Source organism: Pistacia vera, unplaced genomic scaffold (genome assembly GCF_008641045.1).
Source record: "Pistacia vera cultivar Batoury unplaced genomic scaffold, PisVer_v2 Contig246, whole genome shotgun sequence".
Lineage (NCBI taxonomy): Eukaryota > Viridiplantae > Streptophyta > Magnoliopsida > Sapindales > Anacardiaceae > Pistacia > Pistacia vera.
In genome coordinates, this window is record NW_022196053.1 from 650399 (window position 1) to 660899 (window position 10501).

A 10501-nucleotide genomic window follows, 5' to 3' on the forward strand; every position below is an offset into this window, starting at 1 on the left:
GGAATGCCTGGTCCAATTTAGCCATGAATTCATTCAGGATCACCCTCCACTTCAAAATCCTTGGCTCTACTGCCCTATGTTGTTACATTTTTCCTAAACTTGTACCATCAATTTCACTTAGTTATATGTCCATTCCTTCTATTTATTACCCTTATCCTATGTATAAGGTTTGTGATTTTTATCAATATATAGCTAATTAATGTTACATAAATAATACAATTCACCATACATTTGTAGGGAGAACGACTTACACATACCCAAGGTTTATCGAAACGACAAGTTGGTACCCAAAAGGTTTTGAAACAATAAATAGGTACCCAAAAGGTCATGAAACGACAAATAGGTACCTTCCGTCATGTTCTGTTAGTGATTTTCATTTGATAATAGTGAAAAGACTAAAATGCCCTTGAAAGTTTAATATATTAGTTTTTTTATAAATTTAAAAATTTCTAAAAAACCCCCTAGGTTTGCTAATTTGACTAAAAACCCCAATATATAAAAATTTTATAAAATAACAAAAACACCCCCGCCACCCGCAGTGCCAAATTCCGGCCACCACTGTCGGAATCTGGCCGGAAAATTATGTTACGACATAGACCCGTCAGATTTGTATCGTAACGCATCGATCTGGCCAGAAAATGCCAAATCTATGTCTGGCCTTTTTTGGCCTCGGCGGCCAGATCTGGCCTTTTCCGACCAGATCCTCCACGGATCTGGCCGAAAAATGCCAGATTCGGATCTGTGTCGTAACACAATTTTCTGGTGAGATTCCGGCTTCGACGGCCAGATTTGGCCTTATATCTGGCCTTTTCCGGCCAGATCAGCCACAGATCTTGTCGGAAAATGCCAGATCTACACGTTACGACACAGATCCGATGGGTCTGTGTCGTAACGCAATTTTTTCGGTCAGATTCCGGTGGTGGTGGCCGGAATCTGGCACTGCGGGTGGTGGGGGTGTTTTTGTTATTTTATAAAATTTTTATATATTGGGGTATTTAGTCAAATTAGCAAGCCTAGGGGGTTTCTTGAAATTTTTAAATTTATAGAAAACTAAAATATTAAACTTTCAAGGGTATTTTAGTCTTTTCACTATTATCAAACGAAAATCACTAACAAAACATGACAGAATGTACCTATTTATTATTTCAAAATCTTTTGGATACCAACTATCGTTTCGATAAACCTTAGGTATGCGTAAGTGCCTACATGTGTAAGAGAAACATATTGCAGTCTTGATCGAAACACGCATTTCAAAAGTCAAATAGGAGCTGATTGATGAGTCGATTCTTATCACTGCCAAAATCAATCAAGCCATTGATACATGAGTCGAGGTGTGTACAGTATTGCCTAATTAAAAACCAGACTAACTTAATTTAAGGCAGTGGGGCTGCACCCCTTGTGGCCCGTCACTGTTCATCCTTTAAATCATCCCACTTTAATGGTTCTTAACATGGTTCAGTTTGTCACAGTGTATGTGTTAATAACAACAGTACTTAAATCTAAACATCATCTGCAAGACAAAACTTTAATCAAATCTTCTTGCCTTTGCTCAAACTTATCTTATTACTATCCTACGATATGCGATACGTATCATACGATATGATTCGATATGAGTTGTAAACGAGTGTATCCTAAATCTTTCGATACGTTGATATGTATCATACAATACAATACGTATCCGTTCGTATCATTAAAAATATCAATACAAATTGATACGACTTTATTAATTTGAGCCAAATACCCCAAAAAAAATTCGGGTCGAATTCGAGTCGCCCAACCCGGTTCACTAAAACCTATTACCCAAATTTACCCATTTTGCATGAAGAAAGTGAAGAGGAAGATGTATTGCCCATTTTGCATGATAATAATAACACAAGTGGAGATATAAATATTGACATTGATTTTGGAAATGATATGAATGATTAAGAGAAAATAATATAAATTTTTATTTTGTGATTAATTTTGATTATGTAATACCATAATTTAAAATTAATAATACCACAAAATTCGTTAATTAATGTTAGGGGTGATAATTAATTTTTTGAAAATTTTTATTATTTTAATATTTTTTTTTGAAAAATATGTATACTACAATTCAATACGTACGTGTAATATATAATTAAAAAAATTAGATTTTTAAACATAATTTGACAACTATGGCCAAACAAATTGGAGCCTCTAAGGGGTTAACTTAATTAAGGTTTAGAGGGACAATAAACAGACAGTTTCAGTAAAAGTAAATAACGCCGCTTATGAAAAGCTTAAAGCCAGCATCTATCTCCTGCTTTTGGCGGCTCTTCTTTCTTCAAAATACAAAAAATACTCAACCTTTACTATGCATTTAACTTCAGTTAATTAATTTCACCATAATTAAGAACCTCTTAATACCTTACAATTATTTACGTACACTGTAATTTCTCCAAGCGCTGCGTTTGTGATTGCCAGCTGCTTTCAACTGTTACTAATTTACTGATGTGGGCATGTTTCAAAGCCCTCATTAACTGATTCTGAGCAAAGACAGAAGTTGAAACAAAAATTAGGGTTCATATCAGCTAGGGTGGAGAGCATCTTCTGATTTGACATACGCAAAGGCAGCTTAATTTCATGCTGGCTTTATTAAAGGTTGTTTTTGACATAATTGTAACTTTATTCATCACTTTCAACATCAATTACACCATGTTTCCAGTTCATGGCTCCCCTTCTTTTCAAATAAATTGTAAACAATGTCACTCTTTTCTTTTAAAGCTAGCTTTTTTAATTTTCAAAACAGATGTTCAACTTTTTTTCCAAATTTATAAATTTGCAGACCGACTACACCTGAGAATTTTTGCTGCATTATTAACATCCTCGGACAAGGGCCTGCAAAGAGTCAATAAAGAACGGTAATAGCACATTGAAAGTTATGGTTAAATTAAGGAGCAGGAACCTCTAGATGAACATTAAAACCATTCCATACGTGTACAATCTACAGTTACTTCTGCAAAAAACGAAGGCAGTCATGTTCAAACACGCTTCCTGTTGTATACTAAAAACAATATATCATTCACTTATTGTACTTCCATTATAAATATGTACAGTTAGCTGCTTAGATTTTATTTCTTTTCTGATTACAAGAACGCACGGCGCCCGTGTGAGTGGAAGCATTTAAGTACTGTATTTTATATATAAATATATTCTGACCCCAGAAGCTGCATAAACACAGCCTCGCTCGCTCATCATATCAGTACTACTTCTCCATATTCAGCTAATTAAGCAAGCTACCTCTTCTTCTGCAGCTGTTTGTACTTGTTTAATTTGTTCAAAGGTTATTCAATTCTTTCTCTTTTTAGTCTATTGAATATATCTATCATCATATAATGTCTTTATCTATTTTAGATTAGTATATATTTTTGGCTTGTCCCTACATGGTCTTCAAGTGTTTGAATGTTAATAATCTGCTGTGCAGCATTTTCAGGTCAGTTTTACGGGAGTCAGAGTTACCATGAGAGAAGCGAAGCTCAAACACAGAATCATTGATATCCCAAGAATATACATGCTTTTTGTGGCTGTGGTTCTTGCTATATTGCTAGCTGTTCACTTTGGTACGTCGTAGATCTTTATATCTCATCTCTAACCTCTCTAAAACGAGTATCATTATCGTGCAAACGTCTGTGTTTCTGAAAAACCCCGATGATTAACTGAAAAATGTTTTGCTTGGTTAACAAAATGCATCGTTAAAACTGGCAAAACTTTAGTCATTTCTTTGTTTTCTGCTGGTCTACGCTTTAGATTCGGACTTTAATTATAAGTGGACGTAAATTTGTGATACTTCTGATTTTGTGCAAAACTTTTCAGAAAACGTTATGCAGCCGTTGCTTTACGCTGTGTCCCAATATTGAATCACAAAACTTCAAACTGTGTGGAGTAACTTATATATATATTAACTTTTGGATCAAATGAGAAGTTTTGCATTGAATAATTACAAATAATGGGGGTGTTTCTGGTGCAAATATAGATGAACATGCATGCACGCAACAGGGTTTTTTTTGGTTTGGTTTGGTTTTGTTGTATCATATAATTTTAATGAAAAACACCCTTGAGTTTAAACTGTTGTCTGCTGCGATGTACTAATTAATTTATGATAGAGTTAAGAGGGGCTGCACCATTTATTGAGTTGCTGGGAAAAGTTTTAAATTTTGAAACGAAACATGTTGGTGAAAATGCATGCAGGGGTGGAGTTATTTCTTGCTGAACCGGTTAAACATGGCAGCATTAAAAGATTGGTCTTTTCCAAGCAAAACACTACTGCCATTGCTCGCAAGCTATTGCAGTCTCCTGGTAACAGTGCCTCCTCCTCACTCCTCATCACTCCTTACTCTTTGTTACAGCTGGTTACTGTAAAATAATGAGAGTATTAATTCACTAATTAATGAGTTCATTGAATTAAGGAGAGTTTTACAGCCAAACTAAGGGTTTTCCATTAATAATCAAGTTAAACCACCCTTGGATAGTCGAGTGATAAGATAAGGACTCTTGGGTATATTACTCAAGATGTCCTAAAAGATGTCTTAATTTCAAGTCACCTCGGTTCCTAATAGGGATGGTCATTGGAGAGTTTACCCAGTCGTTAACTAAATCATTCATCTTCGGATTTAAATTCATCCCGTTATATTTTCTATAGTTTTATTAGTATTATATCTTCATCAAACAAATAGTTAAAATAAAACAAAATGTTTCAATGATTATGAAAATTTAGGACTAGGTTCTAAAAATTTAGGATTAGGGTTTATGTAAGATTCAATGTTAAAAATTAAAAAATATATATAAAATAAAGTATAAATACATTTAAAATTTTAAAAATTATAATGTTATTTCTGATCTTCACCCCACTTTTAAATTTATTTTTTGCTTTGATAAATTTAACATTAATTTAAATTAGATGGAGCCTAAAAATCACTTCGGAACTTGTGAAATTGCCTTAAACTTGAATTGGACTTTGTAAATAGACATTAAAGCCTGGGTCCTGACTTTGATAGTTTGATAAGGGCAAAGTCCCTATATAGAGCCCTTGGTTTAGAAATGGACTTCAGCCTGTGTTGTTGTTCATCAACTAAAAACTAACCAGGCCTAGCCAGGCTCACTGGGCAGGCCTTTTAGGTTGAGAGAGTCTCCACTTGGAGGTCCAAAATAGAAAAATCATAGGCCCTAATACTTTACAATGATGCAGATGATGGTGACGGAAATAGGATTGGTACAGCTTGTTCAAAGGATGACATTTTGATATTTCAAGGCTCAACAGCTCCACTCCCTAATGGAATTCCCTCATACACAGTTCAAATCCTGAATGTGTGTGTCTCAGGCTGTAGCATTTCCGACATTCATGTAAGTTGTGGATGGTTCAGCTCTGCCCGGTTGGTAAATCCCAGAGTGTTTAGGCGAGTGTACTATGATGATTGCCTGGTCAATGATGGAGAGCCTCTTGGTCCTGGAGAAACTCTCTCCTTCCAGTATGCTAACAGTTTTCGCTACCCTTTAACAATATCCAATGTTGCTTGCTGCTGAAGTGATGATCCATCCCACCAATGTTGATAGTGTATATGTTTTGAGTACCTACTGTTTTTGTCTATGATAAGCATACACTGTGATTCCTCAATAAAAATGGGAAATGAACAATGCTATATAATAGTTGCAAGACTTAGACAGAATCTGTTGTTTTGAAGAGCTAGCTTGATATCTATTGTGATAATTGAGGCTGTAAGATTAGTTTAATTTTTGATAGAATCAGGCGATAAAACCTTGTTGAATTAGAGGATTACCTTTTTTATAAATCAGTAGGTTTGAGTATACCCAATCTTATAAACTAGTAGAGTTGAGCGTGTCTAATTGGTGTTTATAAACCAATGAACTTAAGCGTGCCTAGTCGGTGTGAGACTAGAATGCTTTTGTTCGGTCGCAAATTGTTGATAAATTCTGCATTGGTAGAGGCGTGACAAAATCAACAGCATTTGGTGTTTATATATGTAAAATGAAACACTATCACTGTTGCAATGCCATTCTAGTCTTTAACAATGGTTGAGTTTTGATTAACACAACATTTGGCCCATGCTAATCAGCCTTCTATCTGCTGTTTGCATATATAAAATGAAAATAAGGCTGCAAAATTAAGTACACAAATAAATCTGCATAGAAAAACCAAAACTATACTCTCAATCTAATAGCTATAATCATAATTAAATTCAGTGACACCAACCATGGCTGAAAGTACTTGAGAAATAAGGAAGATGCTACCACCCAAAATCATCAAAAGGAGAATTGCAGAGATGGGGTTCTTCAGCAACTCAAATATGGGCAAAAGGATGGTGTAAAGTGCACCAGTACTCACTGTAAGAGCATAAAGTCCATATCTCCTAACATTTTCCCAGAACTCTTCTACTAAAGGACCTTCAGGCCCCAAAGCCAAGGCCTTTTGGTCATCTAATCCCATAAACAACAAAGCAAATCCTACAGAAACAGCTCCAAGCAACAAAAACCTTGAATACCCATCTGGCAAAACTTGAAGAAACTCTCTTCCAGATTCTAAAACTAAGGGCTTGTCTATGTGGCAGGTTTCTGTAGAGTGCCCCAGAGTTTGTCTTGTGCAGGTGACAATTCTTGAAGGTGAATGGGAAGTGGGGTGTTTTAGGCAAGACGTGGTTTTGATGGGGATAAAAAATGAAGGGTTAGCGGTTGAGTTGGTGAGATTGGTGAATGTTGGGAGGTAGAATTGGGTTCTCAGAACTGTAAAGGTCTTCATTTTGGTATCTTTCTGAGCTCAGATCGTGAGAGATGCTACAACTAGCCAGTCCACTACCATGAGTTAGTGAGTGGTGGTTGTGGCTTGTTCTTGGCTCCCATTCGCAACCTTATCTTGTTAAAAATATATAAACGTCGTTAACTGAGGCTCCAATTCAGTGTGAAAGCACCCACATTGTCCCCAGATAAATCCTTTTTTTTTTTTTTTTTTTTAACTTAGGTGTTAGGCTAATTTGTATGTATTTGGACTAATCTTCCAGGATCTTAAAGTTAACGATCGGACATACCCTCTGGTAATCACCCCTAGTAGCGACCAAATTGTTTCATTTTCCTCCTAATGAAAGTCAAGGGTGTGTTTGTTTTAGTATTTTTGATATTTTTATAGTTGGATGGGAATAATGAGGTAGAATTTAAAAATTAACAAAACACACCTTTAGATTTGTTAAATAACTAAACACCCTTGTAATAAAAACAGTTAAAAATTACAAAAACAGCCCAATTCACCCATTAAATTCCAACAACCGACCACCACAACCAAAGGGTGGTCAGAGTTGTCATGTCGACGCACGACTAATTGGATCTAACCAGTCGTGCACGGAGATGGCCTTTTCCAGCCAGATCCATCATGGATCTGACCGAAAAAGGTCAAATCTATGGCCAACGGCCAAATCTGGCCATGTTTGGTCATCAACGATGGCCAAAAATATGGCCGTCGTTGACGACCAGCTACGACCAAAGATTTGGTCATGAATATGGCTAGAAAATGATAGAATCCAGCCAATAGTGCACCATTATACTATATTCTGATCACCTTCTGGTGATAATGGCTGAAATTTGATAAATGTGGGATGGATACGGGTGTTTTTGCTAATTTCTAAACTTTTTTCTCGTGGTGTTTAGTTAAATTAATAAACTTAAAGGGTTTAAAATAGTTAAAGAAAATATAATAATATTTTCAGAATATGGAAACAAACTGGTATTTTAGAAATAGTATGAATAGGATAGTGAAAAATATTTAAACAAACGGCCTTAGTAAATGCCTAAATTTTGAATTAGAGAAGGCATTAGATGGTTACTAAACGTTGAAAAATATATAACCCAAAGACAAAAGTCATTTAGATAAAGCAATAGATTGAGTATTAAGATGACTACAACTTTTAGTCAAATTTTATCTCCCAAAAAAATCCCACACTAAGATTTGCAAGAAAACCCTTGAATGGCTAAAACAATACTACTTTTTTAAGTCAACGAATCAAAACTTGATCTGTTTTCTGATTGATGACATCAAAGCACTCTGAATCGCCACGTGTTGATTAGGGTTCATCATGTTAATTTTTTTTTTCCGTTACATTAGAAGACTATCCTCATGTAGCTTAAAAATTCCATTTTTACCCCTGTTTAGTATTTTCTTTGTGCTCCACTTCGGTCATGGCCTCTTGACTCTTGTCCTGCAAGGCTGCAGCCTCTCTCATTCTGTGTGTGAATCCTCTGTTTCTTGAGTCTCTTGACTGAATTGGCTTAGACCTAAACGTTAAAAACAACATAAGAAGAGAAACAAAGATAACCCTTTTAAGTCTTAACCGACTGAGCTCTTTTGTTCTTAGCTTCTCGAGTTAAGCCGCGGAAAGTTTGTTTTTTTCTTCACTTGGGTTTTGGTTTTCAAACCCTAGTTTCTGTCTATTTTGGTTTGCTGGCTTGTTTTGCAGTGCTTGGTGGGACTTTGTTCGTTCATAAAGCTGATAATCTGAGACCAACGCCATGGTGAGACTTTTAACTTTACTGGGTTTTCTCTAATTTGTTTATATATTTGATGGCTTTGTTTTAGTGCTTTTAGGGTTTTGTTGATATTTTAAGTATCATATTAGGGTTCCTTGTTGTGGGTATAATTGTGTTTATGTGAACTTAAGTGGGTTAGTTTAGTGTCAAAAACTTATTGCTTGAATTGTTGTTCACTTGTTTTCAGCTAATGTAGCAGAAAAGGGGTTCTTTGAAAGCTTTGTGGAACTTTTCATTGTCAAAATGTCTAAAGATACGCATGGTTTTGTTGCTTGGGAAGAGCACATTATATGCCATGAGCGTGGTAACCGTGTTGTTCACTTTTACTTGAAGGATACATTTGGGGATTTGGTGCTTGCAGTTGTAGGCACTGAGAGGAGTATAAGGCACATGATGTATGTTGTTTCAGATGAGTTCTTGAATGCTTATGGGTCAGAAAGATTTATCAATGCGTCTACAAAATGGCGAGCAAGACGAGAAGTTGTAGACTGGTTGTCATCACTGGTTGTGAAGTGTCGACCCCCGGTTGATTTTTCAAGTATGTAATGAATGCATTTGCAAGTTCTATAATCGTCAATATTCAAGTTTACGTAGCATGAAATTATTCCATAAGTGTTGTTTTTTGTAATTGAATAACGACGTAGCATTAAAACGCACAATTATGATTTGCCTTACATGATAGAAGGGTGGCAATTGAACAGTTAGGGTAGGATTGTAACTTGCATGCCGGGTTGTTAGTTACTATTTGAGCCGCTTTCTCCTCGAAATGGAATGTGAAAATTTATTTTTCTTCTCTGACTTTGTCATGGCTTGCTGCATTAGTTCCATCCTACTGGTTGGGTGAAGCATTTTATGGACCTTAATATCTTTTGAGTTCTAGTCACTGATATTCAACCTTTCAGATTTTCTTATTCAATGTTGAATTATCTAGTTTTTTGTATATTGTAGCATGAATAACAGGATCCTTAATTTCACTATCGAAACAATATTCCCTACCTTCTGATACAAAATTTATATGATATTCTCTTACAGTCCCTTTCTCTTATATGTACGCACGTACAGTTGCACAAGGTTATTTTATCTCTTGGCATTGTCAGTATTTATGAGAGTATTTGAAAATTCTTTGTGAGTTGTAGATTATGTGTTATGTCTAGTGAGTATTTAATAGTAATTGGAACTCTTTTTCCATGATATTTGAACTGGATGCCCATCTTTTTAGTATTAATTAGTATTCCTGATTTTGTTGTTCTCGTGTATATCTTACATGCATGCATGCATACTCACGTGGGCTTAACTAATAACTTGCCATCAGAAGTATCTTGAGGTAGTTAAGTATTTTACATCATCGATATCAGTTGTTTGTTTATTGGCCTTAATTATTGTTCAACGTTGCCCTTTGTTAGAGATACAGCATGTTTATCTTTTCACGTGTTTTTCATCATCTTTTCTGTTTTAGATTGCATTTTATGGGCGGTAAGTGTACTTGATTGAAGTTGACTACATAATAACTTTCTATCTATGGTTTGCAACAGCATTGGTGTTTTAATATTTACATCAGAGATGTCAAAAGAATGTATTTGAATTCTTGTTGAAATCTTAAGACTGTAAAATATATTTTTTTCTATGAAAAGTATCATTACCATTAACTTATTGTAAGTAAATCTGAAAGCCCACTTATAAAACAGTCTTTTTCTTATACAGAGAGGCTGTACATTACGATGGTTAAGGGAAAATGATATAGATTTTTATTTTGTAATTAATTTTTGATTATTAATACCATAATTTAAAACAAAATAATCCACAAATTTATTACAAAGATGTATCGGCCAAAATGACTTCAAAAACATCACCACTTAGCAACGAGGGACATGGTCAATTTCCAGAATCGTAACTGCATCACCATTGAGGATTGAGAATACCACAAATTCGTTATTAATGTTGAGGATAATATTGA

At 35.1% G+C, this 10501-nt stretch overlaps 2 protein-coding genes across 2 annotated transcripts; one reads left to right on the plus strand and one right to left on the minus strand.

Annotated features, from left to right (window-relative positions):
• Window positions 1-3481: 3481 nt before the first annotated feature.
• On the plus strand, window positions 3482-5708 carry LOC116131889 (TPD1 protein homolog 1-like). Its single transcript, XM_031417547.1, has 3 exons — window positions 3482-3581; window positions 4210-4317; window positions 5207-5708. The coding sequence occupies exons 1-3, from the start codon at window positions 3482-3484 to the stop codon at window positions 5539-5541; spliced, it is 543 nt and encodes a 180-aa protein (XP_031273407.1). The 3' UTR covers window positions 5542-5708.
• Window positions 5709-6019: 311 nt separating this feature from the next.
• On the minus strand, window positions 6020-6859 carry LOC116131972. Its single transcript, XM_031417654.1, has one exon. It carries the CDS (start codon window positions 6770-6772, stop codon window positions 6191-6193), a length of 582 nt encoding a protein of 193 aa, XP_031273514.1. The 5' UTR covers window positions 6773-6859; the 3' UTR covers window positions 6020-6190.
• Between the last annotated feature and the right edge of the window lie 3642 nt (window positions 6860-10501).

Excerpts from the sequence above, each read along its gene's own strand:
- LOC116131889 (XM_031417547.1), top strand. The coding sequence starts at position 3,482 with ATGAGAGAAGCGAAGCTCAAACACAGAATCATTGATATCCCAAGAATA. Across the intron at positions 3,582-4,209 it reads ATTGCTAGCTGTTCACTTTG|GGGTGGAGTTATTTCTTGCT; the intron begins GTACGTCGTAGA and ends AAATGCATGCAG. Across the intron at positions 4,318-5,206 it reads CAAGCTATTGCAGTCTCCTG|ATGATGGTGACGGAAATAGG; the intron begins GTAACAGTGCCT and ends ACAATGATGCAG.
- LOC116131972 (XM_031417654.1), bottom strand. The coding sequence starts at position 6,772 with ATGAAGACCTTTACAGTTCTGAGAACCCAATTCTACCTCCCAACATTC.